At 33.5% G+C, this 18,742-nt stretch overlaps 3 protein-coding genes across 3 annotated transcripts in view; 1 reads left to right on the forward strand and 2 right to left on the reverse strand.

The window, feature by feature from the left end:
• The window catches only part of LOC148177425 (uncharacterized), a 46,018-nt gene that overhangs the window by 6,804 nt on the left and 20,472 nt on the right, over positions 1–18,742 (reverse strand). The gene's annotated exons all lie outside the window — the stretch shown is intronic.
• Positions 812–2,662, reverse strand: LOC148177427 (uncharacterized). Its single transcript, XM_088031981.1, has 2 exons — positions 2,224–2,662; positions 812–1,925 (listed from the first exon to the last, which is right to left on the reverse strand). The coding sequence occupies exons 1-2, from the start codon at positions 2,463–2,465 to the stop codon at positions 920–922; spliced, it is 1,248 nt and encodes a 415-aa protein (XP_087888107.1). The 5' UTR covers positions 2,466–2,662; the 3' UTR covers positions 812–919.
• LOC148177428 (P protein-like) lies at positions 5,239–13,203 on the forward strand. Its single transcript, XM_088031906.1, has 14 exons — positions 5,239–5,307; positions 5,368–5,466; positions 5,514–5,671; positions 8,673–8,848; positions 8,894–9,364; positions 9,412–9,527; positions 9,572–9,710; positions 9,990–10,125; positions 10,173–10,366; positions 10,413–10,506; positions 10,554–10,696; positions 12,636–12,894; positions 12,947–13,040; positions 13,087–13,203. Exons 1-14 carry the CDS (start codon positions 5,288–5,290, stop codon positions 13,169–13,171), a joined length of 2,184 nt encoding a protein of 727 aa, XP_087888032.1. The 5' UTR covers positions 5,239–5,287; the 3' UTR covers positions 13,172–13,203.

Here is an 18,742-nt window from a genome sequence, read left to right on the forward strand (position 1 = left end):
ATATTGATAATGGTCATCGTGACGTCATCATTCATTAGATAAGGTCAGATGAGATTTTTTTGACAGAAGTGTATAGTGACTTAGTTGTTTTTTTGTACATCTCGTAACATCTAGAACTGTTCTTTTAAGCTAAAGAAAAAACAAAAAAAAGTAAAAAACCAATCAAAAACGTAATCATCAGAAGCTTCGTAGGTTTATTTACCGCACTTTTGTTGTTTTTCACGAAATTTTATTGTTTTTTTCTGTTGTGTTGTATTGTTGCTAGCCGTTCGGTTAGTGTCGGCATTTTCCGCGCATTTCTCCCTTTTCTTTTCAACGGTCACGTGGTCGCGCATCTCAATTCATTCCATTTTGAAGCAGGTCATCGTTCGAACTCGTTTATGCAGCAATTTTCACTGTAACTTTGTTATGAAGATTTGAAAACACAAAATGGGGAGCGGCGCCCCATTCTCATAGGTGCCTTAATGTAACTTTTTTTCATCATGTAAAGTCTAACGATGCAATCTTTGGCACCTGGAAGTTCTTAGTTCGGAGCTAAGTATTCTGAAAGTAATTTTCTTTATTTTGTAAAGATCAAAATTTTCAAAGTTTTATTCAATTAAGTATGATTAGAATATTTAAAGCTGTACAGAGTGGTCTGAAATCTGTAGAGCTGTGAATATTTTTCAGTGCACCATGTTGGTGCAAGAGTATTGTCAAAAACAAGGAAACAAAAATATTAAAACCAGATTATTGCAGTTACAGTTGTGTGAATTTTTTTTCGCAAATAAAGTCGTTTGGTTTTATTTGTATGTGGTCGTTTCTCTCAAAATAAGATTCTATGACTTTTTATTAGGTACATGTACATCCACATAAATCTACATCTACGATGCTTGATATCACAGACAAAAACCAACCTAAGAAAACTAAAAACACCAAATTACTTCCCGTTGACTTTCTTGTGCATCTTCAAGTGCCGGGTCAAGTGTGCTTTGTTTCTCGCGTTGTAGGAACAGACCATGCACTTGAAGATGCTGCCATCTTCCTCTTTAACATGGCGCAATTTGTGCGTGTTTAATGCGTCCACCCACTTCGTTTTAAACGGACATTCTTTACAACGATACTTGAAGGACTCTTCGCCGTCATTATGCACGGAGATGTGTCTGGTCAACTTCTTCTTCTTCGTGTGTTCGTAAAGGCAGTAGGGACATTTATACGCTTTGTTCGCGTTTCGATGCGACAGCATGTGACTCCTCAGACACTTCTTCCTCGTTGTTTCAAAGATACAAACCGTGCACTTGTGGCTACTCCCGAAGTCGTCACCGTCTATCGGCGCCATATGCTTGTTCAAACTCGCCTTTCTTCTTGTTTCAAACGGACAGAAACTACATTTGTACGTTAAAATCTCATCCTTACTCTTATGACTCAATGAATGCTTAAAAAGCGATCTTTTCTCTTTCGTTTTGTACGGACATTCCGAACACTTATACTTATAGAAATCCTCCGACGTCTTGTGCACCAACATGTGCGAAGTTAGACTATAACTCAACTTGGTCTGGTAGTTACATTCCGGACACTTATACATCATAGCCTCACTGTCATGGTTATGAATCAACAAAACGTGTCTTTGTAAACCATCTTTGCGTTTCGTAGCAAAGTCACATTCTGGACACTTGTGCATCTCTAATTGACTACTGGTCTTGTGGATTAGACTGTGCTTGCGTAAGTAGTGCTTGCGTTTGGTTTCGTACGAACAATCGTCGCAACGATATATGGGGGTTTCGTCACGTGACTTGTGGAGAAGTGTGTGCTCGGAAAGACTTTTACGGTATTTGGATCTGAAGGTGCAGAAGTCACAGACGTACTTCTTTTCGGAGTCGTCGTATTTTAGTTTTCGGCGGGTGTTGTGTTTGTACTCCGGTTTTGGGTCCGGGAAGGCGGCAGTTCTGGAAATGAGGCCCACCGGTTAAATTACTCTTAAAACCCGAATGTAAGTAACTCAAAATTCGCCGAATGAATCTTCTCTCTAGTGAAAAAAAACCTAAAATGTTGCACCAACAGTGAATTTAAGAAGTTAAGAATTCAACACAGAGGAAGAAATGAAGTCTACAGGAAATAATTTAACAAATCTAAAGAATTTAGGAGTTTTGGGTAGCATTAAAAGAATGAAATCTAAACCAAAAAGTCTGAAGAAGAATCAAACTCTCCCCTTTAAGAGTCACCCCAACCCCATCCAGCACTTACGTGTCAGGTTTGGTCTCCACTCCCTCCAGCTCCATCACATCCAAAGGTTTCACATCTTTCTCCTCATCGCTTCCTTCCTCTTCTTTCATCACCACTCCAACTCCTTCGTCACTTTTCTTCTTTTCTTCGTTAATCTGTGACCGCTTATACGAATAGAAAAAATCCTCCAGATAAAGTCTCCGTTTCTGTCCATTGTTGATCCTGTTGAGAAGAGCTGTTGCAGAAGTTGGTTTCGATGTCATGTCTTAAAACGGAGTCTGAAGGACGTCGGAAGAGGTTGTGGGTTTTCTGGAGGTTGACGTCGACATGAAGAGAGCGATTTTTCTAATTTTGGAGCCTTATCTGACAATGTAAATAAACACCCAACCTTATTTTTAATGGATTTGACGTTTCGTTTAAAACATGGAAGTGGTTCAGAGGACGACGGAGGAAATTATCGGATTTCGGGGGTGAAATGACTATGAAAGACCGGTGGTTGTGTTAAATTTTTCGTTTTTTATTGAGATGAGCCAACTCTATTGACTCTTATGAGATTATTTTAAACTAATTGTAATTAGGAGTATCATAACCCAACTTTTCCTGACTTTGACAATTCTTTTAAACCAAGAGTTGGAGCTAAATGAGGTTGAGAAACTCACTTTCTTGACTTATACGAACGAATTAGTGAACCAAGTCGTTCAGTTTTTGTTTACAATTTTTATTGACCAGTAATGAACAAGGGAAGTGGTTCAGAAGACGTCAGGATTAATTTCTGTATAATTGGTTGCCTTCGTTTCGTCACAACAGAAAAATATTGTGCTTAAGATAAATCAAGAAAATTCATTCTCATGTCGTTGATTAATTCAGAATTAGAGTTATAAATACTAAGAAACATTTTATTTCGATGTTATTAAAGATTTGTGGGCAACCCGGCGCATCCACCATTCTTGAAAATCCGAAAAGTCGATGTATGTAAATTTAAGCAAAAGATCTAAAAGAATCTAAGGAAGAATCAAAGAGTTAGAATAAGACTATGATATTCTAAAATTCCTTAATTAGTTTATTTAGGATTCTCTAGAACTTGATTGCAGTTTTTCAAGTTCCCTGGGATTTTTCTAAGATTCTTAATGATGCTTCAAAATTCTCTAGGTTTATTATGGATTCTGTACGATCTTATAACAGTCTTTTAGGTTCCTGGACATTCTCTGGAATTTTTGTAGGATTTTCCAGGACTATTTACGATAATACGGCTTCTTTAGGATTCCCTAGGATTTTATAGCATTCTCTCGAATTTTTGGATTTTCTCTAGGATTTTTCTAGGATCTTCCAGGGCTCATCATAATGTTGTAAAATTCTACAGGCTTTATTTAGGATTCCCCAGAATTTTATAGCAATCATTCAAATTCCTGAGAATTTATCTGGAATTTTTGTAGGATCTTCCAGGACTTTTCATCATGCTAGAATTTTATAGTAATCCTGCGCATTTTCTGGGAGTTTTTAGGATTTTCCAGAACTCTTTAGGATGGGTTAAAATTTTCTGCTAAAGATTTTGTAGCATTTTAGAGCAGTCTTTTTGGTGCCTGGGAATTTTCTGGTAGTTTTGTAGAATTTTTCAGGACTATTTACAATAATAAATTTAAGATTCTCACGGTTTTGTTATGATTTCCTAGGATTTCATAGCAATTTCTCGGATTTCTGGACTTTCTCTAGAAATTTTTAGGATCTTCCAGGACTCATTATGATTATTATAAAATTCCCTAGACTTATTTAGGTTACTTCAAATTTTTTTCGGAATCTTTCAAATTCCTGAACATATTTGTATATCTTCTGGGATTTTATTGGATATTAAGGTTTCTGTAGGATTTTAAAGCAGTTTTTTAGGTTCCTGGGCATTCTATAATATTTTTCCAGAATTTTCCAGGACTATTTACAATAATTTAAAATTCTTTTGGTTCCCTAGAAGTTTATAGCTATCTCTCGAATTTCTAGACTCTCTTTAGAATTTTTCTAGAATCTTCCCGGACTCATCATGACATTTTAAAATTCTCTATGCTTATTTAGGATACTTCACAAGCGGTTTATAGCAGTTTTTCAAATTCCAGACCATTTCCAGTAATTTTTGTAAGATCCAGGACTTCTCTAGGAATTCTCTAGGATTTTTAGGATCCATCAGGACTCTTCATGATGCTTTAAAACTCTCTATGTTTATTAAGGATTCTGCAGCATTTTATAGCAATTTCTCGGATTTCAGGACTTTCTCTAGGACTTTTTTTAGAATCTTCCAGGACTCATCCTGGTATTTAAAAATTGTCTAGGCTTACTTAGGATTCTCTAGAATTTTATAACAATTTTTCAAATTCCTGAGAATTGTCGGGAATTTTTGTAGGATCTTCCAGAACATTTCATAATGCTATAAAAATCCTCTAGGATTTTAAAGGAGATCCTCAGATTACTTAACTCTTAAGTTTTAAGTTTTCAAGATGAAAATCTCTAGTAAAAAAATCTTAGTTTAAAGAATAAAATCTCAAAAATATATATTGAAGAAACTGAAGAGTGTGTGATCTAAAAATATCTATAAGTGATCTAAACTGCAGCTGAAAAAAATAAAAAAAATCTAAACTGAGAACCTCAAAATGTAAGAAAATTACGTGATCTCAAGAATGTAAATTAGCCTCAAGTGTACAAAAAAAAAGAGTAAAATACACACAAACAACAACACGAATTGAACAAAAAAGACGAAAAAAAAAACAACTTTGCATAATAAAAGTAACAGCAACAACAAGCAAAATAAAACTCGTCTGAGGCTTTTCAACTCTTCTTTTTCACTTTTGCCTGATCAAACTTTCAATAGCAAAATTTCCAACAATCAACTTTCGACGAGGGTGTGACAGTTGTAGACGAGCCAAAAGTTTCCATTTTTTTCGTGCAGTAAAATTAATAGCTTTGATGTCATGTAAAGTAAACCAAGACGAGCACCTTTGACGTCAAAGACGCAAAACACGAAGGTAAAAAAAACTCGGAAAAAAGGTCGCGATAGCGAAGACCGCTTCAGTGATTTATCGTGGTCTTCTTCAGTACAAGAACGATGAACTGTTACAAGCCCAGGTAGCCCCAAAACACGAATTATCTGTCTTGTTTTAACATTTTTCTTTTATGGTACGAAAGGCCCAATATTAAGATCCTGCCATGTGTTCCTCGACAGTACAAACAGTCCCAAACTGACATAGAAGACAGTCTTAAAGTTTTCCTGTCAACAGAAGTTCAGTAAGTACCATCAAACTGAGGATTTAAAACCACTTGGAAATTTGTAGGAAAGACACGAAAAAGAGTAAATGGCGCGACTTTTTCAAGACTCTTAAAATCGCTATTCTGGTCGGAGTTTGGATCGTCTGCAGTTGTGCCCTCATGACGAAAAATGTCAAAATCCAGCACATGCACCAAGTCAGCATTTCAACTGGACAAACAAAAAGTCAGTATGACGTTCTTCTTGTTTATCAGATACCAAAGTGCGCAATTTGAATGATTTATTAGTTTTCTTACGTCAAAATCTAACGGTCGTCAGAGTTTCTTGTCCTCTCGAGGTCCCGGAAACTTGCGCCCAGTGGGACAATTTGTAACGACCGATTGTCCTTTCGGAACCTTGATCTTGATCGCCACGTAACTTCATGAATATTTTAACGTTTTAATTGATCTGATCTAACAGGTCGTGTAAAAGATCATTGTACGTAATTAGGAAGAAAAAAATCTGTTAGATAACTACAAGAGTAAGGTCACTTTATATGGTCAATTAGTGGCATGATAAAAAAAAAATCAATCTAGACGTCAATCTACAATTATTACTTTTTTTGCAAACTGGTCTAGGAGGTCAAATTTCAGCTTGATCAGAATTTCAAATGATGACGTCAAGCTGAAAAATTTACATAGTTTTTGATGTCAAAGATTGGTCTTTTTTTGAGGCAGAGAGGGACTTCCGGAACAAGTTACTTTTTTGGGTTGGGCAATTTAAATAATTTTACGATGGGATAATTAGCCTTGTGGTAAATTTTGCAGACGCCTGGGTTTCTGGTTATTGTAATTTTATGGCAATACAGTTCCAGGACCTCATTAGTTTTGACTTGCATATTACGAGTGGCAAATTACAAAAAATTGTCAATTTAAGAATTTTTCGGAAAATTCACCATTAGAATTTTTGTGACTAACTTGCCCAACATTTTTTTTCGGCGAAAGTGTATTTTGGTATGTTGCAAGGACAATAAAATTTTGAAAGGTTATACGTTTGATTTTGATTTTTAAGTCTGCGAAATAATAATTTTTTTACGGCAAAATTTACAAATTTATGAAATTTCAGTTTTTTGACAGACATTTTCAAAATTTTTGTAGGATTTTCTAGGATTATTAACGATAATTTAAGATTTGATCGGTTTCTTTAGGATTCGTTAGGATTTTATAGCAATTTTCCGGATTACTGAACTTCCTCTAGAATTTTTCTCTGATTTTTCAGGACTCATCATGGTGTTTTAAAAATCTCTAGGCTTATTTAGGATTCTCTAGAATTTTAAAGAAGTCTTTCAAATTCTTGGGAATTTTTGTAGGATTTTTCAAGACCATTTACAATAATTTATAATTCTCACGATTTTTTCCCTATGATTTTATAACAATCTCTCGGATTTCGCGACTTTCTCTAGAATTTTTTTTAGGATCTTCCAGGACTCACTGTGATGTTCTAAAATTCTCTACACTTATTTGGATTACTTCAGAATTTTATTGCAGTCTTTCAAATTCCTGAGCATTTTCTGGAATTTTTGTTGCATCTTAGAACATTTTTCATGATGCTATAAAATTTTCTAGGCTTTTATAGCAGTTAGGCGCATTTTCTGGGACTTTTTAGGATTTTCCAGTACTGATGCTTCTAAAATACTTTAGGTTCGTAAAGAATTCTACGGGATTTGATAACAGTCTTTTAAGTTCCTGGGCATTCTCTGGAATTTTTGAATTATTTTTCAGGACTATTTACGATAATTTAAAATTGACGGTTTCGTTAGGATTCTCCATGCTCTCATAGCAGTTTATCTAGAATCTCCAGGACTTTTCATGAGACTATAAAATTCTCTAGCAGTTTTACGCATTCTTTGGATTTTTTTAGAATTTACCTGGACTCTTCATGATGCTTCTAAAATTTTCTAAGCTTATTAGGGATCCTGCAGGATTTTATAAAAGTAGTTTAAGTTCCTCGGCGTCCTCTGGAATGTTTGGAGGGTTTTCTAGGACTATTTAGCATAATTTAAGAATCTCACGGTTTCTTTAGGATTCCCAGCAATGTCTTGGATTTCTGGGCTTTCTTTAGGATTTTTCTGAGATCTCCCAGGACTCATCTTGATGTTCTAAAATTCTCTAGGCTTATTTTGGATTCTCCAGAATTTTATAGCAGTCATTCAAATTCCTGTGAATTCTTTGGAATTTTTGTAGGATCTGCCAGGACTCTTTACGATACTTATAAAATTCTTTGGGTTTATTAAGGATTTTGTAGGATTTTAAAGCAGTTATTTAATGAAACGTGTAAAAATGTTTATTATTATTTTCAACTAAACAAACTTCTTCAATTTTTTCGCAAAAAATTTTTGGAAGCTTATAAGTTTGACTTTTGCTTCTTTAGTCTACAAGATAACAAAACTTTTACGACAAAACTTCCAAAGTTAGAAGTTGTACTTTTATGGCTAACAAATTTTCAAAATTTTTAATTTTATCTTTTAATTTTGATCAATTTTAGACTATAAAAACAAAATTTGGCGAAATTACTTCATTCAAATTGATTCTTAAATGTATGAAATTATATAGTTATTTAGAATAATATTCATTTTGACATTATAACTATTGAATTTTGTGAAGATACTACTTTCGACTTAGTTCTTTAGAGTACAAAATTATAAAATTTTTAAGCAAATGTTAAAAATTTTCAAAAATTTTAGATTTAGGCCAATTTTTTTTTAAACACAGGAAAGGTTACAATTTTGACTTTATTGTGCCAAAATAAAAAAAAGAGTAGTAGACAATTTCAAACGTAAAATTTTTGTCTAAAATACTCAAAATTTTATAACTTTCAAGACTCGAAACTCAAACAAATTTCATTATTAATATTTAAATAATTAGTATTTAAATATCAATCGTTAAAAAACATGAATAACTTTATAAACCAGGTTTCAGTATACCAAAGGCTGCAATTATACAACAGAGCCGTAATAAAAAATAAAACAAATAATACAAAAGCGCCCTTCACCACACAACACGAAACTCAAACGTTCGTAAAAATTAATAACCTCCTTTCCAAAGATTATTCAGATTATTATAAAGTTTACATAGTCGCGCAAACAGAACAAAACCACTTCAAAAAAGAAAGTTGCCGGGGATTTTTAAATCTAAAATTAGAGGTGTGTTGGTAATCCTGTCACCGTACCACTTCCCCCATTTTCTAGGTTTTTTAATTTTGGAAGAGCCCACTGATAACAAAATCAAAGTGACCTTAGAAGGCGCTCTTCTTCCTCCATGTTACGAAAATATGTCGGTCAACTGGCTCCACGTCTGGATACAGTTGGTAGTCCTGAAAGAAACGTCCCGGAAAATCAAGCCTTCCAACATCTTTTTGACACAAGTAAAATTCCCTAAAAAAAGTCCCTAGATTACCTGACTGTTTTAGAACGTGTCGAAAGTGTGGGAAGTTGGTCTGGTTCCGGAAAAACTCATCGATGTAGTGCCTGAGGTAACACATAAGAAGACATTTCATTTACAACAAATCAAGATCGACGACTTCAATAATAGTTTTTTGGAAGTTAGGTTAAGTACCAACATGAAAACGAACTTCCCTATTTCAGTGGCTTATAACCTCCAGCCTATTAACACCGATTTTGGGATAATTTACGCGGGGTTGGTACTAATCGGACTCTACATCCTCATCATTTTCGAACTCGTTCATCGCACGTTGGCAGCAATGCTTGCAAGTACCATGTCAGTCGCGATATTGGCAGCACTGAACGCCAGACCAACAATGGCGGAAATCATCTCATGGATTGACGTAGAAACGCTTCTGTTACTCTTCTCCATGATGACTTTGGTAACAATTTTGAGCGAAACAGGGATTTTTGATTACATGTCGGTCTTCGCTTACAAGGTACTTCCCCAGCAGTACTACCAACTGTTAGACTAAAACTTGTGTAGATTACAGGGGGACGCGTCTGGCCCTTGATCAACATTCTGTGTTTTATCACAGCACTCTTTTCGTGTTTCTTGGACAATGTGACGACGACACTTTTGACAACGCCTGTCACTGTCAAGTAAAAAGGTTTTGTTGTTTTTCTTAAATGACAGTTGGTTTTAGGTTGTGTGAAGTTATGAAGTTGAATCCTGTGCCCGTGCTCATGTATATGTTGATTTTTGCGAATATAGGGGGTGCTATTACCCCCATCGGGGATCCACCGAATGTCATCATTGCCTCAAACCAAGACGTGGTGCGGTCGGTAAGTAAACAACCTACTAGTCTTGCGAAAAGTCATTGGTATTTGAAGAAATATAGGAATTGTAAGTAACAGCCTTCCGAGAATGTGACAAGTCAATGATTAACGAGCACAAATATCAAAACTATAAAATAAAGTAAATGTAACTAGAAAACAATGCAAAATAAGAGTCACTAAATCCAGTGATACCAATCCCAGAAACAAAATCCCTACATTTCCGTAGTTGAACCAAAGTATGTTTTGGTAGTACTGATTAAAAGTAACGAGCATAACTTGTTTCAGGGTGTCAACTTTGGCATTTTCACGCTCCACATGGGCATCGGCGCCTTGGTGGCTCTCGTAGTTGTCTACGCCCAACTGCGTTACACCCATCGCGATCTGAAGCAGTTCAAGTACAAGGAACCCACCGAAGTTCAAGGTACTCCTTCGGTACTTCCCCATTTCTCTCTAACTGTCTTTCATTAGAACTTCGCCGTGAGATTGCCGTTTGGAAGCGAGCTGCGGCTTCTCTCAGCAGCTATAGTAAGGACGAAGACACCGTTAAAGAGTCTCTACTAAGACGAAGTACCACACTTTTAGGGAAATTGCGTCTGACAGCTAACAACACTAGTTTGACTGAAGAAAATTATACTACCAACTTGGAGGATTTGCAGCGTCAGGTACGAGATTTTTGCGTTGGTACTGACTTGTAGTACTCTTTTGTAGTACCCGATCCGGAACAAAGTCTTGTTGATCAAGTCTGGAGTGACTCTTTTCTTGGTGATTTGTGTCTTCTTTTTGCATTCAATACCAGCTTTGAGTAATGAAGGCTTTTTGTTTAGTTCACCAATAATAAGTACTTTTTAGGTATTTTAGGTTTGGGATGGACTGCTCTGTTAGGTGCTCTTCTCCTGTTGCTTCTGTACGACAAGGAAGACATTGAAGGGATTTTAGGACGAGTCGAATGGTCAACGCTTTTGTTCTTCGCGTCTTTGTTTATTTTGATGGAGGTAGGTAACAAAAAATCGTAAAATATGTTGGTACCTCTGTTACAGGGGTACTAACCTACAGATTCCTATAATTGGTCTTAAAAATTATGATGTCACTTTCTGAGAAAAGTTGATTTATTGAGAACTAACAAATATTTGTGTAAAAAATCCACTCAAAATGGTATTTTTTATTTAAATACACAATGACTTCATTTTATTGCCCTTGACTTTAATTTTAGCAGTCATAGCAATTTTTGACTGCGATTCTTCTTCGATTAGTTTATTTTAGTGGGTTATAATAAATGAACTTGGACGTCATCACAGAAAAAGCTGCTAATTTATTACATTATTAGCACGGACGTAATATTTTTAATGTAACTAGAAATGGAATAACACTTTTTTTTAAATTTTATTTCTGTATATTTATTTTTATCATTGATGTTGATGTTTATTCACGTTTAATTAATCGTTTCTAGTTTTATAACTAGAAATTAAACTAATTTTATTTGTTTTTTTTTAGAACCTAGAAGTACCAAAAAGTACCTATAAAATGAGTACCTATAATATTTAGTGGAATTAATAGTTTTTATAGTTATATTAGATTAGGAATCAAGAATTTTTAGTTGTTTCTTTTGTTTCATTAGAATTTCGCTATCGTTTTCTTATTCTGAATTCAAAAAATCAATTTTATCAAAAAATATATACAGGGTGTTTTTGAAACGCATGTAAAAAAGCGCCACTGATTGATGAACAAAAATCGAGTTGCTGGTTGCTCAGGAAATAAGTCATTCAAGGCTCGTTTTTTTGCCAGTGGGCTAGAAAGTACGTGGATTTGGGTTAATTTTACCTTGTCAGTTCTTTAGTTAAAAATTGCTATTTCATACTTCATACTCCTTCTGGAAAAGCGCAGAATTGTTTTGTACATGCATTACAAAAACACCCTGTATGTAAATTTAATTTGGTCAATATCGCGCTTATTTGTGGAGCCAATTTAAGTTATTGGTACTCATTTTACGCAGAATTTCACCAAGAATCCAAAACTGTGCAAATTTCGTCAACAAATAACCGAATTTGAGCCGATTAAAGTTTCGGATAGTGAATTTTGAGTTCCGGAACTTTCAATGCTCAATATCTCCAAAACTACGACAGATAGAAGAATGAGGTTTTTTTTTGGGAAAGGAAAAATTCGATATACAGGGTGTCCTAGAACTCATGACCCATAGAGCAAGCAAGGGAGGGTGCCGACAGCAATACAGATGGTAAATTTCAAAACAAAAACTGATTAAGTTTAATAGTATTCGAGAAAGGATTAAAATTTAACAATCAATCCCGGAAGCTTATTCTAGAGGTGGAGTAAAAAGCTCTCCCAATTTCCTAGGCAACGAGAGTCTGACCAATGGACGATAGTTTGTGTCCATAATTACCGATGTTCAAATTCAGTTCAGCTTCCGGATTCGCTACCGTTTTTTTGTCTTAATTCGATTATTTTTTGAGCTAGAAAATTTTTGTTTTGAAATTTTGGTTCAGAATTGTTGCCTCTATAAGCCTTTTTTCTCTGGGTCACCCTGCATTTCGTTTATTTCTGAAGCAAACACAATTTATTGATACTCATTTAACGCAGAATTTCACACAGAAACCAAAACTGTGCTAATTGTTCACGTACGTCAACAGATAACTGAATTAGAAGCGAAATTTCGGTCTGGCCAGAAAGCCAGAATTTTGAAACTCCGGAATATTTAGTGCCGAATACGCAATACAACTCAAGTTATTTTTACCAATTTTACGCAGAATTCCATGAACAATCCAAAACTTATATAGCCTGAAAAGTTATAGTTTTTATGCTACGCTGGTCCTAAATTATGCTGTTTTCTATTTTATAGTTATCTTTCGAACAAAATTCCCTAAAGCTCCCTTGAATTCTTGAATTCTTTTGGATTTTAATTTCTTAATTTATTTCCAGGCCCTATCCCGCTTGGGCCTCATCGACTGGGTCGGCAAGCAAACCCAAGCCGTCATAATGTCAGTCAACCAAGAATCTCGTCTAACAGTCGCCATCATTCTAATTCTATGGGTCTCGGGCATCGCTTCCGCCTTCGTCGACAATCTTCCTCTAACAACGATGATGATACGAATTGCTACGAACTTAGCTGACAACCACGAGCTAAATCTCCCTCTGCAGCCTTTGATTTGGGCTCTAGCTTTCGGCGCGTGTCTTGGAGGTAAAATTTAAGTACCCATCCAACTCAAACAAATAATTTTTTTTGAATTTAGGCAACGGAAGCCTTTTTGGTTCCTCCTCAAACATCGTCTGCGCAGGCGTGGCCGAACAACACGGATACAGATTCACTTTTATGGAGTTCACCAAGTACGGGTACCATTTTTTACTTCTTCTAGTAATTTTTTTTTTGCAGAGTTGGTCTTCCTGTCATGTTAACGAGCATGTCTGTCATCAGTGTATACTTAATCATTTGTCATGTGGTTTTTTGTTGGCACTGAATTAAAAAAAATTACGTGTCATGTTTTAATTTGTGTTCAAATAAATTTTATTTGGTTTGTCATTTGAGTTTTATTGACGTCTTTCTCTGGAAGTTTCTGTTCTATTATGCAAATGTGCGCCATGGAAAAAGACGGAGGAACAGTTAGAGTTGAATGGTTGGGCCATTAAAAAATTCGCAATTTTTAGCGACAAATAAATTAAAAAATAAACAAGTTTTTTTATTTCCCTTCTATTTCTTTGATGGTACTCATTTAAATAGTCGTAAACGTATTTGTTATCCAAGATTCCGCAAATTTTATTATTTTCTGTTACGTGATCATGTTCTTTTGTGAATTTTATCAAAAAATCCATAAAACGCTGCGCGACAAAATTTAAGGACTGGTTACGATGACTACAAAAGTTAGGGACAACGCCCTAAACTCGTGATAAATGGCCTAGAAGTGCCAGTCTCAATAATTTTCTTCAATATTTGTTCGCCTTTCTACGTATTTGGAAAGCGATTAGTGTATTATTTCAAGAAACCGCACTTGACACGTCAATAAAATTTTATACCTCGTTTCATTAAGAAAAATGCACGGAGCTTTCTGCAAATATTTAATTTGTTTGTCCTCCATTTTCAAAGAATCATAAGCAAGGTTAATGCGACAAGAATTAATTCGGCGTTGATAACAAGTGAATCATTTGTTACACGCGATAAATACATAAAAAAACTTGTAGTAAAAGAAAAATAAAGCAATTAATTCTCGATAACGAAATGGTAATTTTTCTATTTCGGTTGGCACTCGACATATTCATTTCCCGTGCGTCACATTTGAGAAGTTTTCCGTGATACTGATATACGTGGTAATTGGGGTAATTTTCATTAATTGAAGTGATAGTGACAAATCAAAGGAAATTTTCAATTCATTGTTTGCATGATACCTCCATGATCTTCGAGGAAAGTCGCTGTCGAGTGTCACTTATCCTTGATCAAATTCAAATTTGATATTCTATTCGGAATTCATTCTTTTCCGTCAATAACCTATTAAATGTTTGCATATCTTCCGCAAACAAGTCCAAAAACTAATTACCTTGGGAAATTTGAAATGTCCCCGACTTTTCCACCAACTTGAGTGATTGAATTAGCCTTGCCGATTTGTGCCACGTTTTCATTTTCCGGTGTTTGGTGATTGAGAAACTGTTATTTGAAACTGCGACCTTTAATATGCGTGGTGTTAAAAGTTTACATATTTTAGAGGAAATTTCTAGATTAAAAAAAATGTGATTAGAATAGGCAGTGGAACACAATCACCGAGCTTTTCGTAATTGCGAATTTTTACCTGAGGTCGCATTTTATGTAGAAAGTGAAATTTATGTCAACAGTTCGTTTGAAGAAAAATTGTACTAATTTGTTCTGCACGTTCAAAAAACTACTTTTACCTTATGCGGTTGGTTAGTTTCGTAATTTACTCAAAATTGCATACTCGGACATTGTTACACTAAGTTAAATTTAATAATAGAGTGATCAGTGATCACATATCTAAACATTTCAGTATTGTATTGGAAACTTAAATTATTTTATTTGGCATTTTAATACGTTGATAGGGCTGTTATGTATAATTTTGACATTTCAGTACTGTCGTAAATAAGTTAAAATAAAAGAAACACAAATAGATTTTTTTAAATTTTTGGACTATCTATTTTTATTTCTTTCATACAGGGTGATTTTTTAAAAACGGCAGGCGTTGTAAAATTTTTATTTATGAACCGGTTTCAAAAATTTAAAAAACAAATTAAATGGTTTTTAATTTACTATAAACTGATGATTTTAAAAAAATTCTGAATGTTTTAGTATCTTTTGGGCGATACTCAACTTTCTTATTTTAAATTGGCACCCATATTTTTTTGCATAATTTGGAAGATATTAATTTTCTTGTTTTAACAATGTGTAATATGTTCTACTTTTAACAAAAAAATATTTTTAAAAAATATATCAAAATTGAAAAAAATAGACAAAAAAGTTAATAAAAACTAAGTGCATGGTGTCAATTGTACAATGAAAAAAACGGGATGGCGTTTCAACAGTATTTTAATTAAATTAGGTAGATGTTTTTTCTGATTTGTAATTATTATTGTCTTTTGTTATCAATAATTTCAAAAAAGATTGCCAATCCTTTCTGTTATTTGCTGCTTTTTGACATTACAATAATGGTATTGTGTTATTTGACAGCAAGCACCTAGATTTTAATAACTTTTATTGCCTAAATTTTTTCATTTTTGATAATTTTTTAAAAAATATTTTTGTAAAACTAGAACATAATACACATTTCTGAATCAAGAAAATTAATATCTTTCAAATTATGAAAAAAAAATGGGTGCAATTTAAAATAAGAAAGTTGAATATCGCCCAAAAGATACTAAGACGATTAAAAAAAATTCTACAACGTTTCTATCATCATCAGTTTTTAGTAAATTAAAAACCATTTAATTTGTTTTTAAAATTTTTGAAATCGGTTTATAAATAAAAATTCTACAACGCCTGCCGTTTTTAAAAATCACCTGTATGTCAAGTCTATCATATTTATCCTGGATTAGAAAATTCAATTTTTTCGAATGTAATTCTATTTCTGTATTTATTGTATTTATTGGTGCTCATTTAACGCAGAATTTCACGAATAATCCAAAACTTCTATAACCCAAGAGGTGTTCAAATGAAAAATTCATCAAGTTAGCGTTGCATTTTTGATAGAAGAAGACAACTGTCAATAAGAATTTTTTGATGTGGTGTGGTGTCGTGTGTTGTACTTGTTTTGCCAAAATTCTTAAAAAATCTTTGTTAAACAGCTGACTAGCAATAGATTCGCTCTTTATTCCAAGTCCTACATAATAAAAAACAAAAGGAAGGTTGATCGGATTTATTGTAGACATATTTCAAAATGTTTACCAGAAAGCAGCGCTAACTTGATGAATTTTTCGATCGAACACCCATTAATGTTTATGCTACTGTGAACCGAATTTAAAAAATTTTGATTCTTTTTTGATTCTTATGTCTAATTCTAAGTAATTTAGTTTCTTCATTTTTTTTAATTTCTTTGGACTGTTTGGATTCTTTACAACCATTAAATCATTGGAAGCTTTTGAATATTTCTAAAGATTTGATTTTTCAACTTTTTGCGATTTTTCAATTGCTTCGAAATTCTTATTTTCTTTGGAGTCCATAGATCTTGAAACTTTAACATATTTAAAATTCTCTATATCTTCCACCCAATTTCAAGTATTCGAATCTTTTACAATTTTTCGGTTCAACTTCATAAATTCTTTTAATATTTTCGAAACCATTTTTAAATTCTTAGTTTGTCCTAATTCTCTTAAATTGTATAATATAATTTCTTGCATTTTTGGATTAATTTGGTTTCTTAAATTTTTTTGGAATCTTAAAAATTCTTGCATTTATGAATTCAAAGATCCTCCCAGATTTTTTTTGAAAATTTTCTTAGATTCTCTGTACATATTTTTTCGATTTTAGTTTTTTGTGGACTTTTGGATTTTTAATCTCCAATTTCTCGAATACTTTAAGAAATGCTTCTGATTCTTTGAATCTTCCGGATCTTTTGAGTTATTGGAAGTTTTTAGAACCATAAGCTAATTTTTGAAATAATTTTGAGCTCAAATCGTTTTTTGAGTTTCAGTTACTTACATTCTCAGGTTCTCAGAAGCTAAAAGTATCAGATTCTAAGCATCTTTAGTTTTTTAGGTCATAAGCATAAAAAATAAGAAAACTATAAAACTGACGAGAAAACTATAAAATGATAAAAGAGAAGAAAAACTTGAAAAATGCCCTCGATGGAAACTTTTAATGCAACATTGACGTTAAGTTTCTGTGAGTAATAATATCAATTATCCGTGATTTATACCACTCACTCCGTAATAAACAATAACAATGTTATAAATAGACTTTAAACCCGAATAAATTATCATTACCGGCAAGTGAATCCGAAAACAAGTCGATCACCGCTTCAGCAGAAAAAAACGAAATCTAACAAAAGCCCCAGACGAAAACAAACCCCTTCAACTTCAACTTTTCGGGAGGTCAATGTCAATTCGGGGAATCCCTTCACAAACCCAATTAAAGACTGACGTCAAAGAAAAAAAATCAAACTGATTATTTCGCCATCAACTTTTTTTTTTCGGAAATCGTGACTTAAATGGGCGTTTCTAACGAACCTGTAACGTCTCAACCAGTAAAAAGAGCAAACAAAATTCGGCACCTATAAAAAAATCAAACAAATTTGGCGTTTGACGTCTGAGAAAGCTTTTAACAGTAAACATTGAAAATTATTTTCTTCGCTTTAATCAAAAATGCTTATTACGCAGACGATTATATTTATATTTTATTGTTATAATTATTTCCCGAGGTCGCACTCTTCTATTTTACCATATTTATCACGGTATTCTTGTTGAAAAATACTCCGATAAATTACAAACAAAGAACAAACACAAACAATTCGAGGCTTCCATCTCACGTAATTAGGTAAAGTGTCATCTAATTTGTTTACAACTTCCCTATTGCTTGTTTTTTCGTATTTATCAACCTTCAGAATAATTATCACAGTTGAGCCACTTTTGTCAAAATAATTATAAAAAAAGTGGTTTCAATGTGATCAATGAGACATAAATAATGTAAACAGAAATTAACTTCCTGAACTTTGTGAAGTCGAACTTCGTGCAAAACTGCATATAATGACAAAATTAGTGGATGAAATATGTAATGATAGCGACTATTAACCATTCTTTAATGAGTCCGTTAATTTGAGCACTTTTCGTGGAAGAAAATACGAGAAAAATTCCAAGTGTCCTCTGACAAAGTTCAATCAAAAAACTTGACACATCGGGTGCAATTTACCTGTTTACAAAGGAACTGTATTTGTAATTACGTAAGAAATTTAATTATTTACGTTACTTTGAGGTGCAATTATCGAAATGACCTAATTTTTGGCCCAATTATAGAACTGTCCAAAGTACCTATATGTTTGTTTTGACTTTTTATCGGCCTTTTGATTAACTAATGCATTACTTATGTTTATGCACGATAGAACATATGTGATTATGCGTTTATTTTTTTGAAAAACTCATTCTTGTATCTATAAAAAGACGAAGGTTACAGTCTTTATCAAATTGTATCTTATTGTGGTTGTATTATTCCTTTTAACTGTATGTAAGTACACAAAAGAGTTAATTTAAGTTATTATTTGAGTTCAGTTTCAACGGTCCAAGGTTTTAGAAAATGGTGAGTTCGTTAAGACTAAAATTTAATACGAATTTTATCATTATCTCTGCTATTCAATTTTTTTTTTGACTTTGGTAGGTTCTTGAAGTTTTAATATGTTGGTAGCCTTGTTTTACGTTTTTTTGGTTTTGGAATCTCAACTTTTTAGATGTAGGGGAGAGGGGGGCATAGTGGGGAACTTAACAATCAATTAGTCACGCATCTTAAAATAATAGGAATTAACAAAAAATTTTTACTAAATATCATAGACTAATGTATTGCGAATGATTTTGGTTTTACTTTTTTTGATTACAATAAAGAACTT

Source organism: Gnatocerus cornutus, chromosome 3 (assembly GCF_029298725.1).
Source record: "Gnatocerus cornutus isolate USDA-ARS CGAHR chromosome 3, icGnaCorn1.1, whole genome shotgun sequence".
Taxonomy (NCBI): Eukaryota; Metazoa; Arthropoda; class Insecta; order Coleoptera; family Tenebrionidae; genus Gnatocerus; species Gnatocerus cornutus.

Coding starts and splice junctions, on each gene's coding strand:
- LOC148177427 (XM_088031981.1), bottom strand. CDS start 2,465: ATGACATCGAAACCAACTTCTGCAACAGCTCTTCTCAACAGGATCAAC. Junction 1,926..2,223: donor GTGGAGACCAAACCTGACAC/GTAAGTGCTGGA, acceptor CCTCATTTCCAG/AACTGCCGCCTTCCCGGACC.
- LOC148177428 (XM_088031906.1), top strand. CDS start 5,288: ATGAACTGTTACAAGCCCAG. Junction 5,467..5,513: donor TTCCTGTCAACAGAAGTTCA/GTAAGTACCATC, acceptor GGAAATTTGTAG/GAAAGACACGAAAAAGAGTA. Junction 10,697..12,635: donor CTTTGTTTATTTTGATGGAG/GTAGGTAACAAA, acceptor ATTTATTTCCAG/GCCCTATCCCGCTTGGGCCT.